Source organism: Mycteria americana, chromosome 6, assembly GCF_035582795.1.
Source record: "Mycteria americana isolate JAX WOST 10 ecotype Jacksonville Zoo and Gardens chromosome 6, USCA_MyAme_1.0, whole genome shotgun sequence".
NCBI lineage: Eukaryota > Metazoa > Chordata > Aves > Ciconiiformes > Ciconiidae > Mycteria > Mycteria americana.
In genome coordinates, this window is record NC_134370.1 from 34,088,274 (window position 1) to 34,109,580 (window position 21,307).

At 38.7% G+C, this 21,307-nt stretch overlaps 2 protein-coding genes across 2 annotated transcripts in view; one reads left to right on the forward strand and one right to left on the reverse strand.

Moving 5' to 3' along the window:
* The window catches only part of PHYHIPL (phytanoyl-CoA 2-hydroxylase interacting protein like), a 40,766-nt gene extending 25,334 nt beyond the window's left edge, over positions 1–15,432 (forward strand). The window contains exons 2-5 of the mRNA XM_075505275.1: positions 4,149–4,345; positions 9,421–9,595; positions 10,592–10,709; positions 14,131–15,432. Of these exons, the coding sequence (XP_075361390.1) occupies positions 4,149–4,345; positions 9,421–9,595; positions 10,592–10,709; positions 14,131–14,665 (1,025 nt within the window). The 3' untranslated portion in view covers positions 14,666–15,432. The remainder of the gene's footprint in view (positions 1–4,148; positions 4,346–9,420; positions 9,596–10,591; positions 10,710–14,130) is intronic.
* Positions 15,214–21,307, reverse strand: part of FAM13C (family with sequence similarity 13 member C) — a 57,098-nt gene continuing 51,004 nt past the window's right edge. Inside the window, exons 12-15 of the mRNA XM_075505276.1 lie at positions 21,046–21,141; positions 19,598–19,794; positions 17,959–18,060; positions 15,214–17,149 (exon numbers count right to left, since the gene is read on the reverse strand). Of these exons, the coding sequence (XP_075361391.1) occupies positions 17,026–17,149; positions 17,959–18,060; positions 19,598–19,794; positions 21,046–21,141 (519 nt within the window). The 3' untranslated portion in view covers positions 15,214–17,025. The remainder of the gene's footprint in view (positions 17,150–17,958; positions 18,061–19,597; positions 19,795–21,045; positions 21,142–21,307) is intronic.

The window sequence follows — 21,307 nt, forward strand, 5'->3', positions numbered from 1 at the left end:
TTGTTAGAACAGAGGTGTTTCTGCAGCACACAGGGATGACATGCCTTGGTTTTTTGGCAGGGGAGACCAGGTTTGTTTGACTACTAACTCTTCTATAAGTTTCTGCCCAAAAGACACCTGAAAGCAATGTTTCTGTCCAGTCCCACAGTGGCTTTCAGTGTCGAAGCAACATGAATATGCAAAAGGAAGTAGCCATTCTAATTGGAAGCTGATCTATTTTAATTTGATATGAAGCTGTTCAGAGCAACATTTCCTATGCTACTTTCATTTTCAATTTTTGTCTGTATCGTGATGCTTCATCAAAGAAAGATCAGTTTAGCCTCAGTGAAGTGGCAAAGCGACAAACATAAAAGCAGCCATTTCTAAGGCCTTCTCCACCTATTTTCACATCCATAAGAGTAGTAACTTCCTTTCAGCTGGAGTTTTGGAGTACTTTAGGGCAGCTGTATGCTGGGTTTGAATAAGTTCAGCTGCTATTTCTTCTTTTAGTAGACATCCTATTTCCTGACGTTGATCTATTCTTTAAATTGATCCTGGTATAAAGAAGTAGACATGCTTTCCAGTATGAAAACCAATTCAAAATATTCACCAAAGCACAAGTGGAAAAAAAGGCAAAGTACAAACATGCTACCATTTTAGTCAGTTATATCTGTCAGTTTTTCATCTCTGTGACATATATTTCACTTACCACACACGTGAAGTTTCTAGTTTTAGCTAGTGGGTAGGCCACTAAGCAGTCTTTTGTAGCAGCCAGTGTTTTTAAGTGGTTTGGTTGACAGTATTATCAGACCCTAGTTGAACCCCCACTTTAAAAGCAGATGGTAGTATTTTCTTAAACACCTGACTTATAAGTTCAGCTCAAAGTTACCCTTCTGCTATTGAAAATTCTGCCCATTCTTACTATTTTGTCTTATAAGTATCTAACTATATATTATAGTAGTTGTAATGCTTTTATAATATTGATAAACTCTAATGGAAACATTCCATGTTATGTAGTTGTTATAAGTGATGTGCCTACATTACCAGACTGGATAGGATATTCTGACTCTCCTTCTGTGCTGTCCTGTCATCTTCATTTCTTTGTAGTTAATTCCGGTGCAGTGATGTCAAGCACTGTATCTCGCATTTTTATGTCATATTCCAGTACATCTCAGGACAGAATGCTGTTCCTAAGATCGAAAAGCGCTAGTTTTTGCAGGACCCAGATTCTGAGTTAGAGCTTATGCTTTACAAGAGAATGCTTCTTCAAAATTTCTTGGTGCTCTGAATGCTAGGGTGTGTGCTGTGTGGTCAAAGCTGGTCTAATACCTGCATGTTTGGTTCCTAGGATCAGTCAAATCTAAGAAAGCAAGAGCATGCTTTTCATGCTCTGTCCTTTTTTTCCTTGTTCTCATGCAATGGTACACCACTTGCTATTCAAAAGTCACTATTTACCAATACTCACTGAATCATCATCCTCCATGTTAACACTATGTATCATTATCAGGTTCCTGTTTCTGCCTGCCAGCTCAATGGATTTTGACATTCAGGTCTACACAAATATGTATCAAAATATAAGTATGCATTACAAATATCACAGATACTTCATATTCTAAATAGAAGGGAAACTGGAGTATTGTTTGTTGGTGATGGTTTTGAGGTATTTTACTTTCTTATTTCATATTCTGTTTGTATTTCAAAATCTGTAAAATTATTTTTTCCACTTTCAAAGAGCTTTAAAGATTTCAGAAAAGTGTTTATTTTGGATTTGTTCCATCACAAAAAAAGGATAGCTTAGCACTTAGTAATGCAAGTGATTTCTTTTTCTGACATATTAAAAATGTTGCTAAAAATTACCTGGAGATTTTCTGCTAGACATTTACTGAAACTATTTGTTCACTTCTTAAGCAAAGAATGTAAAAGGATCAGGAGCGCAGACGTCTAAAGTTGTATGCCAGACATTATTTTCAAGAATTGTACAGAAAACAATACCCATTTACAGAAACACTTTTGCTCTTTGACTGTAATCGATGTGCTCCAAAAATCTCTTTTCACCTCTCTTACTTTTTGGTAGTGGTCATTACTGCTTTGCACGTCTCCTTGAAGCTTAAACTACTTGGCTGTTTGTAACATGGCTAGGGCCCATAGTTATGGAGTATAGAAGCTCACTTTTGAAGCAAAGAAGTTGCACGTTAACGTATTGTGGAGATATATATATATATATATGGCTTGGATTTCTGGACTGCATGTCTGTTCAGGTCTTTATTCAGTTACTCAGTGTGCTGGGATCCAAGTCCGTCCAGCTCTCCAGGAGGTCTGAGAACCTCAGCAGCGTCACTCCATCTTCTGCTTAAACGCAGAGCCTCGCTCCTGGAAGAGTGATCATATGTAGCCTTTTCAGTGTACCTGGTAGAGCTTTCAGTCATTTTTCAAATACAAAATGCTTACAAAAGAAAGCAATGCCATTTTCTCCCTGCTGGCTTTCTGAAATCTCATGGTGGGAAAAGCACTTACCATGTATTTCATATGAACAGAAAGCTATCAGTAATGACTGGTGTTTCTGAGTCTATTGCAGCCAGTGCAGCTGTTGAAAATGTCATTGTGGATGGCACGAATAGGGTAGGATTTTGAGCAAGATCATGCACCATCTGACTTTTATATTAGTTGAAAAGGAAAAAAAAAACCAATAGGATGTTTGAAGAATAGACAGCCTGTTGGATGTAAATGCATAAAATGGAACAAAAATAGAAAAACGTTATTATTGGTTCTTGAAATCATCAGTAAAATTACTTTATTCAGAATACTAGCTGGAAATCTATGGATTTCGCAGACTCTGTGATTGAATTTCACATATCCATGAGGAGAATTTTGAACAATCAGGCCAACCTTAATATTGAGCTGTTGTTATAGTTTTTGGACAGTGTCTCTTGGGAGGTTGAAATGTCCCTAATGTTTTCCAAGTCAAATTTTTATTATTATTACTGACTAGACTCACCTTCTGTGTCCCGTTTGTTATCAGTTACGATGGATAATTTTTTCTTACCTTTTTCTATAATTGGATGTGACTAAAAATAATTCTGAAAATGTGTTGCCTCACATCTCTGCATAGGCTTCCTGTCTTCCTCATCTGGGCAGAATCTGGGAGCTTTCCTCTCTTTCTTACGCAGACATTAGCCTTGTTTTTCTCCTTTGTTTCTTTCTATTCTTATCTATGTTTGATTTTTTTTTAATGCTCTGTTTCTTTACTCCTTCTCTTACATCACCTCTATTTTTTCCTTTTTACCCACTCATTTTTCTCATCTTTCTGCTTTATTTATTGTTTGTTCGCTTTTGACTTGTGTCTTATGTAGTGCAAGATCACCTAATGTGTCTGAGTTTTAATGTTCTACTCTGCTACAATGCTCTGCTCTAGGAATGCTCTACTACAATGTTGGGGGAACTAAGGGAAGACCTGATTTTAGAACCTGTGATGCTTTTGGGGGTCAGTGGTCATTTGTTCATCTACCATATGCACATAGAGAAATTAGAAAAAACTTCCCGAGAAAACTGCAGGGTCTCAACTGGGCAAATAGAATAGAGAGAATAAAGACCAGAAAATGAAATGGGCGTGTATGTCCCTTTTACTGTGGCTCAACAAAGTGATCACTGTTAACTGTTTCATTGCAAAGGAGACAGTATTTTATGTATGTGCATACCTATGTGTATATACATACACCATCTATAAACCTTGAAGAGATTGGTTTTACTTTGTGCTTGAAAAATAGGTTTAGGATGAATATGATTTCTATTTGTATTTATTTCACTGACAGGTATGGATAGGGCCCTTATGTTAACTGTGGATGTGCTGGCATCTTAACTAAACATTGAAGCACCAGAGAGCTTCAGATGTTTCTTATTCTCAAACTGCAAGTGCACACAGTTGTGATACTAGCCAGTCTATGCAGCCTGCTTACATGTTATTAGTGCTTATTCATGTGAGGAACTTCATCCCTTTCCAATATTTCCCATCGCTGACATTGAGACTTGCATAATTGTACCTCATAGTTGCTGCTGAGTATCACCTATGAGACTTCATGAAAGGCTGTTCAGAGATGTGAATGTATTGGAGCACAGACAACAGATACCTAATAGGTCTTTAACTGAATGAATCATGCTTATTTTTTATGCAGGGAATAAATCACAAGATAGTGGGATTGCAGAGATGGAGGAACTTCCAGTCCCACACAACATCAAAATAAGTAACATCACATGTGATTCCTTCAAGATTTCTTGGGACATGGATTCTAAATCCAAGGACCGCATTACTCATTACTTCATCGATCTCAACAAGAAAGAAAACAAGAATTCCAACAAATTTAAACACAAGGTAATTTTAATTTAAAAATCAAGGTGGAAATACTTGATTTTAAATAGTTGAATCTCAGTGTTTTATTAACCTCTCAAAGCCAGACCATGGGAAACAAGTATTGGACATCCAGCAAAGGTGGGTTTTCATTAATCTGATTGACTTTTTTTTACTCAGAGTACCTTCTCCATCTCTAGCTTATGTGTGTGTACACACAAATACATTTGTTTCATAGAGAACTGAACGTTACCTTTTCTATTTCATTTGAAAACAGTTTTGGAACCTGTACAATGTATTGCAAGACAGACATTTTTATTCTTGACTAGTTCTTAATCATTATTTAAACAATTTATGTATTCTGTGTATTCATTATTTAATATTCATTATTTGAACAATTTATGTATTCTCTGTGCCTGTCCGACAGACTCATGAGAGCAACACATGTCATTTCAACAGAAGAGTCACAAATTCTCATGCACTTCCAGGAAGGCTTCCAGCAATTTTAGTTTGTGGCATTCAGCACTGTGACCTGAATATTCATCTGGCCTCTTTCCTCAAGCCACTGATGCAGGGACATATTGAATGCATTGCAGAATCTGTACTTATCAAATCTGGCAAAATTTGCTTTGACCTCAGAATAGTTGAAATACTGAGATGTCTAGAGAAACATGGAATGAGATAGAAGATAAACAATACAATCATCTGCAAATTTAAAAACAATGTTGGCAATATCTCTAAAAGATAAGGTGTGCCAAGGCACAAAGAATCATCCAGACAAATATGAGAGCTCTAATTCTATCAACACCTAAATTACTATTGGTTTATAAGCCAGTGGGATAACCAGGAAATATTTCCACCAATTTCTCTGAGTCTTTTTATTGTGAGAGTATTTTTCCTGTGACTTCTGTTAATAGCAGGTGTATAATTTTCACGTTTCCTTATTTGACCTTTTTTAATGTGGTTGGAAGTAACATATGCATTAAGTGTAATGAAAAATCACTTACTACTGCTTGAAATCGAGAATTTTACATGTTTGGCCAAGATGTTCCAGTTGCTAGGAACCAGCATGTGAAGCACTACCAAATTCAATTTTATAATAGGCATTTATTATGACCCATTTTTAATTGATTACAATTAAAGGAGGGTAGCAAATAAAGTAGGGTATGTTTGTTGTTTTCTTACTGTTATTACTTTTGGACTGACAGCCTTTGAATTTGAATTCCCATTTTATACTGCAGGAATAAATACACCTTCTAATGTAAATGCTTACTGGGATGGATTCTTTTTAATTTCTTTCATTTTATTAATCTACATGTTTTTTCATTCATGTGCAAACTGGTGTAAGGTTGTAAAATTTGTTTCTGTAAAAGGTAGAGCCACCCTAGCAGATCAAACACTATATACACTTCAAAATCTATATCATGGTGATGAGACTAGCATTAAAATGGAGAGAAAAAAAAGGATGTTGGTAGTGTAATACAGATAAGCCATTAGATTTATTTTGTTTTCATCAGGCGTTCCCTAGCTTTTTACTGTGATGAAGTGTTTAGTCAAAGGAGAGAGGTAATTGGTTTTATAAGAACAGGAGACTAAAGTCTATCAATTAAAATGATAAATAAGTTGGATTTCTTGTCAGAATTAACTTAAAATTTCTTGGTACTAATTGTGTTAGGGTTTTTTGTTGTGGTTTTTTTTCCCTTGGCCAGAATGATGGAAATCCAGACAGCAGACAGGGTGGGCAAGAGAACTGCACAGACTGAGTACACTAACAACTATCTGTGCCAGAGCACATATGTGTTTGCTTCCATGCATCTTTAGCACTAAGTAATTTTTAACACACTTTGTAGAATGAGCTTTTGTTGAGAAATTAAAACTTGCTCACATTCAAAATTTGCTCTAAACCTCGTATGGTTGGAGACAAGCATCCTTCCTCCTGTAAGGTTAGTTGTACGAGTTTCACAGCTGAAGCTCAGCAGCAGACCTGCTGGGTAGGGAGCTGATAACCTGGCAGCTGCAGCACCAGGGACTGAATCCTCCCAGAATCCGGAGGGAACTGAATAAGCCCCCACCCATCCATTGCCTTTATAACAAAGCTGTTGTATAAAGGTGAGGATATCACTGCCCCCTCTCCTCGCAGAGCTTTTTAGAAAGAAAAGAGTGAGCTCTACCACTTAGTTATAAGAAAGAGCATTGGGAGTTACTCTCAGGAGTCATCCAGCAGTCAGGCTGTGGAAGGAGACAGGCATCTTCAGGGAGGAAAAAAATCATTCTTACTTACCTTATGGGTAGGGTAAATCACTGTCTGCAAGTGCCTGTCTCTCTCACAGGTGATGAGTCCAGATGACCAACTTGAAATATTTTCTAACTTGTAGAGAGTTAGTGTTAAGTCTCAGTTTGCTCACATGGCTGCGAGCAATCACTTGGGATAGAGACTTAATCTGATAGATAGATGCTGTACCTCAGGAAAGGGGGCCGTTTGTTTCCATGTGTACCCAGGAAAGCATACATGAATGATTCATCCTTTCAATACTTTTTCTGTTGGCAGATATATAAAGTATATTCAGCATATTTAGGGTGAATATAGTTTTATTATTTATTACTATTATCATATCTGTGAAGGGGGAGGTTTGTATTGGTAGTAGTATGTAAAGACTAGCATTCTAATAAGACTTTGTCTTTTTCTCAATGCAATTTGCATACCTCCCTTTTTTAAGACATGGAAGTATGTTTATTCTCATGTAATAGGAGATGAGGCTCAGTTATTTAGCAAAACTAGGACTAGAACCTGAGTGTGCTGAGTTCCCACACTGTGTCCTATGAGCAGACCTGGCAAAGGGAAGGATAAGATGAAATGAGAGAAAGCTGAAAATTGAAAGCTGCTTCTTCAGCAACAAAAAGGGACTGCAAAGCAGGCATCTTTTCCCAAAAAAGAGGGAGAGGTACTGTGACTTGTATACATTGCTGCTTAGTTATTCAGTGCTTCCAGGTTATTCTTGGAAATTATTGCCATCTAGGTACCTTTAGAGTTGTCTGGTGGGTGCTGGTGGTGGAGCAGCCATCTGCCACTCCCGAATCCTGGCTGTCCTTGAGCTGGTGTATAACCTCCTTTGCACTTCTTTGGGGTCTCAGCCAGGAAGGAGAGCTGAGTAGAAAAGAGATGAAGGGAAGAAATGGGGAATCTCCATAGAAATTTCAACGTGAACATTTGAACATTTTTTTCCTGAGTTGTCAGTATAGTGATCTTTTAAAAAAAAAAAAAGTGTTTGCTTAGAAAAAGAACAACAGATTACAAAAAGCATCATATCTGCCCCTCCTCCCCAGCTGTGCAAGAGATAAAACCCTCTATTTAACGTGGTTTTAGGTAGTCTGCTCCTTTTTTGGTACAGTTAGAAGAGTTTCCTGATGCACACCTGGAAGGTAAAGCTTTGACACATGGGGGCAATGAGGCTTTTAATGTTACATGAAAAGTGACAAAATTAATGGGGGAAAAACCACCACCGGGTTGTGCGCACAGAGAGCTGACCCAGGTGGGGGCAGTTCTTACCATAGCCAAAGAAAAGCTGACAGGAAGACTGATGACTGTAACTCTAGCAGCTGCTGTGTGCATTAGCAGTAGCAAATTCAGTCCGGTGGGATGCCTCTGCAATATAGTTCCAGGGTGGCAGCTTTAAATGTCATTTGAGGTTTCTTTTATTTTTCCTTGTAATTTTTCTCTATCTTTTATATAGTAGTTATTTCAGAGTGCACAACTGAATCTTTTAGAGAGAAAGTTTTCTCCCAACTGTTATTTGATTTAAATGAGAATTAACAAAAAAGAAATCATGACAGCAAAGTCTTACCCTTGATTATCCGTCAATCACATTTCAGTTCTTGTAATATCATAAGCTGCTAATTTTACAGTTTCTTAATACAGAAACTGAACAATATTTTTTGCTGACAGAAAAGCAATAAAAGAAATATTTTTCCATTACAGAAGACAAGCAAAAAAAAAAAAAGCTCTTTCAAGTCTTGCTTACAGATCATGAACAGAAAATGTCTCTTTTCTATTTCTTTTTTTCCTTAAGGGACTCCTGTGCTAGTATTTATAGGTGGACAGCTATGGATGTTATCTAAAATGCCCACTTTTCACATGGTAGCCATCTTACTACTCTGTGATTACTGATAACTATTCAAGAGTAAATATCTCTCTCACTCTATCACAGATCCTCAGGTACACCGTGCGGAGAATCATTCAATTCCACTGTGAGTCCTTTCACCCCCAGTTCTAGCATAAACTGTCCAGTTCTTCAATTTTTTCTTCCCCTTGGTGGTCTGTGCTGCAGTCTTTGGTACTGTAGAAATTAGGTATTTCAACAACAACAAGCAGCTATTCTTTGTTGCAAGCAGCTATTCTTTGTTGCACTGTGGTGCCATACACTGGAAGAGCAAAACAGAGCATCTGAAACGGTGGTGGGGTGGAAAGCAAGAAGTGCAATGACAGGCACAAACTATCTAGCTGTATGTTTGGCTTGTTCTGGCCCTTCCTGTACATAAGGATATTTTGATACATGTAAGACATACAAAGTTACTCTACAACATGTTTAATTTTCTCTGTTGAAGTTTGGTTTGGAATATATCGACAGCAATGTAGGTGGACTGAATCACAGCAGGAGGAATTTGGTTTGGTACAGTGACTGAAAGTCAGTGGTAAACTGACTGAAAGAGAACAATGGCAATGAGAGCCCAAGAAGCTCTTAAATTAAGATAGCCTTGTGCTCAGTAGCGTGTCTTTCTCGGTTTGCATACTTAAGCACAAATGGCCCTAGTCTGAATTATATATTTGGGCTATATATAATAGTATCAGTCTATCGTCACGTGGAACCAATAATAAAGTCATACATGCAAGTTATCACCCTAACTTTCAGAGCAGACCTTAGGCCATTGTCCTTGGCCACCCTGTTAATTTCGCTACACCAATGGACTGTGAGAAGTAACTAAGGTTTACACAAGAGCCAGGGGTTGGGGATTACGTTGCAAAAACCATGAAGGAAGGTGTGGTGGGTTGGTTTGGTTGCACTGCTGACTTGTGTGGTTTTTTGTCTTTTTGTTTCCATCAGGATGTACCCACTAAATTGGTGGCCAAAGCTGTTCCTTTGCCTATGACAGTCCGCGGGCACTGGTTCTTGAGCCCAAGAACAGAATACACAGTAGCAGTGCAGACAGCATCAAAGCAAGTTGATGGGGATTATGTTGTTTCTGAGTGGAGTGAAATCATCGAGTTTTGCACAGCAGGTAATGTTGCTGAGGAAACATGCACCACAGGACGTATGCAATTAACGCTAGGTTTGCTGCCTGAGTGGGTTAGCCATCTACCAGTGCCAACTAGGCTAGTAGAGTTAGAATAGTCACACCTGGAAACTGGAATTCTAACTTTAGGCTTTGTAGTATGTGCTTAGGCATGGTGTGTTAATGAGAGGCAGCTGGAGTGCCCCCTTTTTCCGCAATAGCTTAGCTGCCCCAAAGTGCTGTGCCTGGCACCACTGCTTGTCCCAGGCTAGGAAATGAGACTGGTGAACCGAAGTGGAGCAGGGCCACTTGTGTGCCTGTTGCTGGCTACTAGCACCTGTGGAGACAAGACAGAGTGGCAGCTCCCTAACTGACAGCTTGCTTAAGACATGCTGCTGCTCTCCCTTCTCTGCATGCTGCAAAGCCTGAGCACCACCAACACCCATCTCGAGCATCAATTTAGCCTGTCATTGATTTATTAGTCACATCCTTTGGGACGTTCATCACCTAGTGCCAATGTGCTTGCCTGTGTGAAAGCTGAGTGCTGAAGCAAGCTCTCTATGAATCCCATGTTGGTTGAGATGCCATTTAGGCTGGGTCCTAAGCATGCTTTTTTAGTTATGTGAATTGTTATTGGCTCACAACTGGGTACGTTGTAGCAAACAGTTTATCAAATGACAAGCCAGAGAGGGCGAGTCCCAGCTCCTCTGCGGTCCCAAATGTAAGGAAACCAGCTGTAACACAGGAAATCCTGAGCTGAAAGTTGCAGTATGCTTGCAGAGTATTTGTGGGGAAAGGAAGGGGGAGAATCAAACATGCATGTTCCTGCCATTTGTCTGTTGCCACTGCTGGAAACTGGTGCTGGGCTATATAGTTTCTGTATGCTGCACGATACGAGGTATGTTACCGAGGCTCTGTTCCCAATTTTAAGTCTGTGTAGCTTTTGGACAGTATTGTGGCTTTTTCTGCTGCCCATACTAGCAGATTGTCTTTTCTTTCCAGATTATTCAAAAGTTCACCTAACACAGCTATTGGAAAAAGCTGAAGTGATTGCAGGCCGTATGCTTAAACTGTCTGTTTTTTATCGGAATCAGCACAAAGAATACTTTGATTATATCAGGTAAGAAAGTAAACACATGGAAAATTGTTTGGCAAATTAAGGGAGTAATGAAAATAAGTAAATGGAGGCAGCTGTGCTAAAGCTAGAGCAGAATGTCTGTATGCTTTATTGCCAGTTCAGAAGAAAGGAAAAAATAAAATGTAACTCATTTCTTCCACCTTGCTTAACTCAGCACTTCCATTAGGCAATAAATGGTTGTGTTTTGAAGCAGAAACTGAAGTACTCACAGGGTCTTCAGCCTGATTAAAGTGTCTACGTGTGTGTAGGTATTTGCCTGAACCTAGGAGTTTCACTTCAAATATTTGCTCTCCACATACAACCACCCCATTTCTATGCCCAAATGTAGTAATTGGGGCTCTCCAATCCAAATGTTAATTTAGAGATCGTGTGGGGAGGGGAGAGGGGGGGATGTTTAGAGAATTTTACAACACTGTGCTTCAGTTGGAATGAATAAATGGGATAGCTGGAGGTAGGTGCCTTATTCCTGTTGGAGACCCAGTGTGCCTTCACACACGCAACTGGAAGCATCATTACAATAGAAAAGAAGACTTTTCAATAGGAGTCAAAGCTTATGTACTGACTGAGCAGGAGCAGCCACCATGCAGAGGTAACCTTCCACAGTTAGAAGAACATGGATGAGAGGTAAGCAGTATGTTGACATCTGTTTCAGCACTGTGTTAGAAGGGTGGCAGCACCGACTATGCTTCTTTAATATGCATTGAGAGATGGCGCTGTTGCTGTGCCACATAATTCCAGTTTTATGTGGGTGTCACACTAGTACCTGTCTAGAACTGAAAGTTGTTTTAAAACTGGTGAAGAAAAAAAATACTTGAGGGAATCCAACTCCAAAGAGCAGACTCTACCACCCTTGGAAATGTTCTCACTTTGTAGTCATGAGTACCTGCTGGATTCCAGGAGTGTCTTGTATATTCCAGAGCATGGGGTTTGCTCTTTCCCTTCTGTGTTTTGGAAGAATTATTTTATTGCACGTAGTGACAAAGCTGCAAAACTCAATGGAGGTAGAGAATGAATTGCAGTTGTTGAGGCTCTTTCAGGACCTCGTAAATCTCTGCTGCCATCCTGGACTAGATACCACAGAAGGGAAATGCCTGTGGTGGTTCTGATTCTCATATAGCTTTGTTTTCAGCTATGTATTCATAGTGCACCTGCCTTTGTGTTCACAGAGCTTTGAAAGTTGCCACTGAGGTGCACTTATAGCTGTGGTTTTGGCCTTGTTCTGCCAAATGTGACTCTGATTGATTGCACTGTATCTTTTCCCCTTACTCCTGCTATGTTCTTTCGTGGTTCGATACAAATAGAGACTAGTTTGCTTTCCCTTCTGTTAGTGAGTTAGAGACAAAAAGCTGTGTTTTACCAGGTCAGTATGAAGCTAGGATACCTGTGACTGTCTGATGGTCGCCTTTTCTGACCAGAAAAGTACTAATATGGTCACAAGGGCTAGTCCTTCCACAATGCACCCTTCTGAATGTTATGTTAAAAACCCTGACCCCATGCTTACTCTTAGGAAAAATTCCTTGTTACACCATGCCTGCCAGTGGCCTCTGTGGTGTCATAACTAGTAAACAAGCTTGGAAGAGCTTACAGAGTAGCTCTAGTAGCATTGGCAAACAAGCAACTGTCACAGTGCTAAAGCAGCAACCCCTAAATGTAGGGTTTGAAGTGTGAGCTCGTAAGTAGTGTTCGTGTCGCTCTGCTGCTTACCTCAGCTGGGAGCGCCTTAAAGCAGCTCAGATGCCCGGGAGGAGTGACCTATAATTAGCCTAATTGGCCGCTGGATGTCAGTATCTTGCCACAGAAATGGAACTGCAAGAAGCCTGGCTTTTCAGGTTGCAGAGACGGGGGTTATTCAAGCCGATTCTTGTTCTAATAAAATACCAATTGCACCCCACCCCACCCCAGTCAATGTCCTGTGAAATAGGGCTTGAGACGATAACTATGTAGTATTTGAATGGCCCAGAAAACTTTTGACATTTATCTTAGAGTCAGACTAAGATATGCTGCTGAGGAGATTAGAAATAATGAAAAAAATCACAGTTGGAGACATTACTGAGTTGATTTAGAGCTGTTTTGTACGTATACACTGAATTTGTTTGCTTTGACTGCTACCTCCCGTTTTAACCAAGTAAAACCTTCTCCCACACAGCACCATTTTACCTGGAGCTGTTGCAAGTTAAAAGCAGAGAGAAAACGGTCTTTCTTGGCTCGTTTCCCCTCTCCTCCACAAAAAAAAAAAAAAAAGGAGGAAAGAAGGCAAAAAGAAAAAAGAGCAAGAGTAAAGCAAGAGGGTGATGTAAGACTCTCCAGCCCCACAGCCTTCATGCGTTTTTAATCTGTCAATGTGTATAAAGGCATTTTCTAAGGGTGCCTAGTAAATCTGGTGTTTTGCAGGACTTACAAAAGGGAATGTTTCCTTTTCCGGTGTCACATGGTTGCAGGTGCAGAGAGAGCCAAAGCTGTCACTACAGCACTTCCAGAGAAGTGTGGGGCACAAGTTCTGGGGAACATCCTGCTATACGTAAAATCTCAGGTGCTAAGGAGGATTAGAATAGGGTGTTTTGAACTGTTCTCCTAAATTTAGCAGCCTAATGCTGCTGAGTGCAGTTTGGGATTTTGGGTTTTAAAAATTCACTTGTTACATGGAATGTTTCTTTTCACTGGAACCAAATAGAGCTCAGCTTGCAAAAAAAAGAGTTAGTCTTGTACTTTTTTCCCCTTAGGACTAGCGACTGCAGAAGCTGGATACCAACCAAAGTGGAAACTAACCAAATTACCTAATACTCTGTGCCCAGCTCTGCTCTGCTCAAAGTCAGCAGTAGACAAATTAGACCTGAAATTATCATTTGGGGGAAAAAAACTATGGCAGACAGTACATTCCTTCCTATAAGCTCTCTGAAAAACATCGTTCAGAAATAACTTTCACTGGCAGTTTTCTACATGAAATATATATTGCCTATGCTAAAATTACACATTAACAGTCAGTATATTCAGCATATTGAGACTGACTTGCAATTTTCAACGTGATTAAACTAAAATGTGTTTATTGTTAGAATTGTAGTGGAAGGCTGAACAAATCAGCTAATTAAAGATATTGGTGGTTTGGGGGCTTTTTTGTTTGTGCTATTCTTTGCCTGCATATAATACCCACACACAGCTCACAGCTGACAGAGAAGCCAGACTGGAAAAGCAGATTTTCCCCTTGAGCAGCAGTTATTCTAGCTCTTTCTGAGTCTGGCGTCACGTGATTTTCTTGGTCCTAAGGTCATGACGCTAACCACAGTTTTCAGTTTAACCGTTTTCCTTTGTGTCCTTTCAGTAGTTACCAAACAGCATGACGTCCTAACTTTCCACCTTTTCTTTAACATATGTTACAAAATAAACAATACCAGTCATTCATTTGTAGAGAGCATCACGGGAATGCTATGCAGCCCTCTGTTAAGGATAACAGTGGCAGCCATGGCTCTCCGATCAGTGGGAAGCTGGAAGGCATCTTCTTTAGCTGCAACACTGAGTTTAACACTGGGAAGCCACCACAAGATTCACCTTATGGAAGATACAGATTTGAGGTTGCAGCTGAAAAACTCTTCAACCCAAATACTAACTTGTACTTTGGAGACTTCTACTGCATGTACACAGCCTACCACTATGTCATTCTCGTTATCGCCCCTGTTGGATCACCAGGAGACGAATTCTGTAAGCAGCGCCTTCCTCAACTAAATATAAAAGATAATAAATTTCTGACCTGCGATGAAGAAGACGGTGTCATGGTTTACCATCATGCCCAGGATGTTATTTTGGAAGTAATTTACACTGATCCTGTGGATCTCTCCCTTGGCACAGTTGCAGAAATTACTGGTCACCAACTAATGAGCTTGTCTACTGCAAATGCAAAGAAAGATCCCAGCTGCAAGACCTGCAATATCAGTGTTGGACGTTAAAACTTCCCTCATTACTTAGGAGCCTTCAAACCTCTGTTGCCCATTTCCATAGTCAGACGTTTTTGTCAGAAGCATGCACATGCCGCTGTCACCAAAAGCAAACAAGAGTCTTCAAAATCTCCAATAGCGTCTTTAGTATTTCTTCTCTCCCTCTTTCCCTCCTGTTCCCCTGATGCTTTAAATGATTAGAAGTCCTGGATTTCTTTCTGGCAACCATTTATAACTAGATGCTGCAAAAATTGTTTTCTGTTTCTTGCCAAACATAACAAAATCCTATATAAACTGCTTTAGCAAAATAAAAATAACGGCTTATAAATGGTGTTTAAATATGCATTCATTTTAACTACTGAACAGATACTGGGATAACTCCAAACAGCATGAAAGGTTGTAATTGCAGCATGATTTAAATTTCAGAGCCTAGAAATGTCAGCACTTCCAACGTGTTGTTTGACAGTGTTATTTATGTTATTTATATTAGCTAACTGAAAACAGAAACTGTGTCTCAACATAATAAATATAATAGAAAAATATTTTATTTGTACTGTTGTATAAAATATTATACAATCATATAGAATATATAGATTACATTTTAATATCAATTGTATACATATGTCATGAAATCATTTTCCCTTATCAAAGATGTAGTTTGTAAACTTCAAATAGCTCTGTATCTGTTCCTGTTGCTCTAGATGACTTTAATTAAAACAGATTTACGGAGACCATTTCTGATTCATAGAAGTTAAGTTATAAATTATTAAGTCAGTACACTAAAACAACAAACCTCTGAGAAATAAAAAATTCCTTTTTTAGTGTTCATACTTCTTCCTCCAAACTACTTGAAAATGTGTACATCTTCGAAATCATGCCAAGCCATTACACACAATATAAATACAAACATGGTTGGTACATAATAGGCTTTATAAAATGAAAATATTCTTACCAAGATAGAAAACAGGTTGCTTATACTACGTGGTCAATACAAAAAGACAGTTAAAGCAAAACACTAAACATGGTTCAACTTATTCAAGTCCCGCCTTTTTTTTTTTTTTAATTCTTCCTTCCTTTATGCCTGGGCTAGGTATTTCCCAGAATCCCTGCTTTTCATTTCTAGTACAAAACCCACTGATAATCCTTCTGTTAATAGTCCACTTTTCACACAAATGCTCTATCACAAATAGTGAAAAAATCTCCTTAATATTACAAAGTGTGGTGCTCTGAAAGTTAAGAAAGATGCATAATTCCAATGGAAAAATATCTTTTTTATAATCTTATTTTTAGTAAACGAAGTCTAGCGTTCCTCATCAGATAACTGTGACACTCAATTATATACCATGTACTTTATCTATCCAAAATATCTTAGCATAATGCAATAATCTAGTCTTGTTTTAATATATATATGTGGCAATTTATAACACAAGAAATACTTCGACATTTTACAAAGTGCATGCGTCTAAACGAGCTTTGGTAGTTAGAAAAGCAAATGTTATAGCATCAGGCAAAATAAAGTGCAAAGTTTAATACAGAAATAAAAATTAGCATGTAGTTGATCTATTTACTGAATTTTAAGTACCGTGAGCCAGGTCCTGTGAACCATAGTAAAAAGGACAGCAGCCAGTACATTTGTTTTATCTTTTCCCAGTAAACTGTATCTATTTTGTTTTGCCAAACATTTTCTCTTATTTCTAAAAAAGCAATAGTTCCATTTGGCAGTCATGTTCCATCCTTCTTTTTTTGCCTAAGCAGCATCATTTTGCTCTACTCCCAGAATTTTAGACCAAATCCTGGCACTGGTTCTTTGTATGCACCTTTCTTTGAAGCTACTGGAATTGAATGGCAACTCTGTCTTGAAAGATAGAGTAAGTTCATGAGTTTTCCCTTCATTTGTTTTAAGCTCATGTTTCTTTTAATCTGGTGAATCAGCCCATTGAGAACCGACACTAATAGTTAATTACAGTGCATGTTAATTCTGGAAAGAGATGTGTGGTACGTTATCATGTACTAAGATGTACTAAAAACCTGGAGAGTATTTCCTCACACTTTTTAAAACTAAGAGCGGTTCAAACTGAGGATCTACAATACTTCAGTGTCTTTTTAATTTCTAACATTCTCACAGTGCACGTCAAGGATTTTTCAAAAGGAAAAAATATATACTATAGTCCACTCACCTGTGCTTAATATTCTTGCATATTGCTGTCCTCTCTCTCATCCCAGCTAGTATAATTGGTAAAGTGCATCAAAAATCTCAGTGTGTCAAATAATTGTGCAGCAGACCAAGACCTGTAAAATTACTTCCTCCTTTTCATTACTTGTTTGTTTGCTTGTTTTTTGCTAGAGAACAATATCATGGCATTGCATTCACTTCAAATCGTTTTGGAAATATCATGCTTACTGATGAGAACCTCCAAGAGCCTGATTTTGGCTTTTGTGTGCTTGTATTCGGAGTATTCCTCAGCCATTGGCACCCGATCTTCTTTTTGAGGACTCCTATGAAAAGCAAATAAAAGTGCCATCACTTTTATGAGTAAGAGGAGAACCAGCCTTTAACATTAATTCTGCAACAACTAATGAGGATTGGGTTGGATTATTTTCTTCCCTAACTGTAGGTGACTAAAGATAATTTGACAGGACCAAAAAGCTCTACTAGACAGAAATGAAATAATAGTATTTAAAATACTGAATTTTCATATACCAGGTAATTTTCTTTCTTGCCAGCTATGCAAGCATAACTACATCATTCTCAAATATGCAGAGAAATTATTACATAGTGCTTTGAAAGCTGTTACCAGAATAGTACATGCCCATATCCTCTGTGCTTGTCAGCAAACAAGTTTGCTAAATGAAGGGAGGAGGGTAAACAAAGAGTGAAAAGTATCCAGTATTTATCTATGGGTGAAAGAAACAGTGGCTTCTGTTTTTAAATCTGGCCTTTTAAAAATGGCCCAACTGTCAAGTGTAATCCTTGCAGATTTACATCCTCAGACAGACTCTTTAGCACCCTCCAATCAGCTCAGGAAAGATCCTGTGCTGAGATGGGGTTTATACCCATTGCAGGCATGCCCTGGAAGATCCCTGGAAGATCCAGACTGTCCACAGGGATGCCCACATCCTGGAGGAACGAAGCAGGGCAATGGACATTTCCACAGAGACCAGATACCTCCATGGTATCTTCCAGTCCCTAGCTGCAGCTTCTTTGGCCTGCTCACCTAAGAGTACCCACCCTAGCAGAAACAAACGTGTCTGCATAGGAGCTTAAAGGGGAGAAGGAGAGGGCTTTTTTTGAGCTGGTTATTTACCTTCCTGTCTGTTTATAGAATTGTTCCTCAAACTCTCTCAGAGCTTTGCGAAGCCTTTTCTTATCTGCCCTTGTTTCTCTGAGATGTTCAAGCAGAACGGGCCTGTAAAACAGAGACAAGAACATGAAACCCCCAGGTGCTTGGAAGTATTGTGAAAGCTGTGGCTTTGGGTAATAAGCAGCCTGCTGCTATGGGCCCACGGCAGGCACTGATCTCAGTGCCCCAAGACATTCCACCTCATCCTTCCAACTATGGATATAACTGGCTGTACCATCACACGCCATAAACAGTTGTGCTCCTTCCCTTTTACTAGTATTCTCACCCTTCTAATAAAGTGAAGGCAGAGACTATATGGACAACATGGGAGGAAAAGCTTTCAGGATTGAGTCTTGCTAGTGATCTTAATTCTGTGTGGAATTAATGGAGTTGAGAGGGCTTAGCATCTCACAGGAAATGCTTCGCATCTCTATAACCGAATTAATAAAGTCAACATCCAAGCCCTATGCCTAAAAGCAGCTGTTACCAAATGTTACTGTGATGCAGTGGAAATGCTAGTGGTACCCAGAATCAACATTTTTGGAGGCCGTGTTTTAGCTGGTATTTGGAGAATAAGGTTTTTAAGCAGAGAATGATTTCCGTTATGACATATGCAGCTGGTATTTTTTTTCATAATGACAAAATGCACAGAAATAGGTTCACAGCATTTGTGAGCAAACTATTGTATACACAGTTGAGTTACATAGAAAAACAAGATACTGTTATTTACTCTCAATTTTGGTAGAGCCTAGTCAACTTCATTTATACATCTGAGAGCTCCCAAGCAAAACACAAGAAAAAGCTACCATCCCAGAAGGTATGAGAATACATCCGTTCCTGGAAGGCATATTCTTCAACAAGTTTCAGGGCTGCGTGATAATAGCCCATGTGCATCTTGAGATTTGTTGTCTCATGCAACCTGAAATTCTTAACTACAAATCAGAAGGAGGGCTTTATTTTGGTTTTATAATGGCGGGCAGGAGGGCGGTGTTAAGTTTTCTGGGCATCCAGACACTAATAACTATTCTTATGCAAGGAAGAAATTGATTTTACATGCATTCAGTGGCCTCCCACATGACCATGTATTGCGTGATCCTGCACTCAGCTCACCTGTAGTTGTCTGTATGCCTCATGTCTCTGGCATTTCCACTCAGTCAATCCCAGTACACACATGCACACACACACAGGAGCAGACTATCCTGCTTGGCCGAACTGTGCTTTGGTTTATGACTGCTTTGTAAGAACATAAGTAGTTAGAGATCTAAAAATTTTGCAGCAATTATAGGTACGTCTGCATAGCTTTACTATGCCATTATGTTATAGCTACCACTCTGTATATGTAGTTATTTCTCCTAGCTGCTTACGTTCCTTCACCTTTCTCTTCATGGACTTGGCACAAAGTTGTTTGAATAAATAGGTCAAACCACAGGTGCGCTGCCCAAACAACAGCTATGTTCTGCCTCTTTTCTCCCGTAAGAAAACATTGAATCACTTCTTTGGTATAGAATATTCCCATGCAATAAGTATGTATCATGTTTCATTTACAAAGGCTACATGAAATATTTTAAAATATTCAGGGGAAAAAAACCAAAACAGAACTTACATTGTTGCTTCATGTAAATTGGACATAGACAAGGCTGTTTGCCTGAAAACTTTCTTTTCATCCAGAGGTGAAACATATGGAGGCTCACTCTCCTCCTGAGAGTAACACAGGTGCTCATCAACAGGGAGGCAAGATAATGCACTGGATGATAACTCATGGCTGCTTTGAAAATGGTCTTCATCTGAGTCTTCCTCCTCCTGCTTGTAAAATGTAAAGCATTATTAAATTAGTTGTGTATATTACAATACTAACAATTAATAGGATGACAACGTAAAGAATTAGGATCTAACTTCCTGGATGTATTCACTGAAATAATAGAATACACATATTGAAAGCTTTAGCCAGGTCTACCTGAGATTGTTCATGAGACGTCTCATGGGGGCCACTGAGTTACTGTATATTGTCCACCATGACGAAACAGGACAGAAGTTGGCCCTGCTTCTGAGTATCTCCAGCCAGCAATTTATTTCTGTTTACTCAAAAGCCTTTATAAGTAGCAAAGCTTTAAAGACCATTCTGTATGTATGTAAGCAGTGCTGTCTTGCTGGAACTTGTACTCCTCTTATACACCACCTGCTGTTTGTATTATGTCCAGAAATTCTGACTGTAACAAGAGTTGGAGATTCCACAGTTTTATAGCTACAGATGGTAACGACCAAAATAGTGTGGTGTCACTGTCTTCCTCACGTTCCTTCATCCTCAGAAGAAAAGTTGAGCTTTTGAAACTAAGGCTTAAACATAAAAACTCCACGGAGCAAAGCTCCTAAGCAGTAACACAAGGGAACTTCAGTTAAATTTTTAAATAAAGTATCCATGTGCATGCGTACAAAGATTTACACTGGGATTTTTTTCAAAGCTAAAGCTCCACTGCCATCTAACAAGACAATAATTCATAATTTTTAAAATCAACCCAGCCCCAATTACTACTAGATTAGTATTTTTGGTAGAGACATGCTAATTAACTTCTAAATAGCTAGATTCCACTAACTCTACTCACAGTGATACCAGTACTGTTAGATTACATTGATATATTATTAATTAAAGTACTACAAATGATATTTATGTGCTACATGATTGATAAAAGCATTGTCAACAAAATATAGTAGATATAGTGACAGTATAGTGTTTCTTGGAAAGCGATAGGTTTCATTCTGTGTTGCATATGTTAGTCGTAATAAAAAAACTAATGCCAGCCTTTGATCTCTTACCCAGTCATTTGAAGTTATTGTCTCAGAAACTGCTGCCGTACATTAAACCTCTGGCACGCTTAGAAGTTGAATTTTACAGAGCATTTGCTCTATTTGAAATATTAACACCCTGTATTAACCAATGAGCAGATTCTTCAAATATAAGTAGTTCTACCGCTGCCAAATTGACATACAGGTTCAAATCAAACACAGCAGTTAGTATGTTTTCTTGACACTGGTTATGAATTCTTTCCAACTTACAATTGTTGTGATTAAAGATGGAGTTGCGAGAAGTTTCTTGATAATTCTGTATCTGTCATAAAGAGGTTTCATGAGACCCTTTTCTTGCTTGGTTACCTAAAGGGAAATAATAACAAATTATACTCCTTCAAAATAAAAAATAATAAATAAATAAATAAATTTCTCATTTGCTTCTGTAAAGCTGAGAAAGGTATTAGAAGAGTATGACCTGATGTGTATTTTGCTTCCATAGATATTCCATGGGAACTGTAGTTTAATCCAT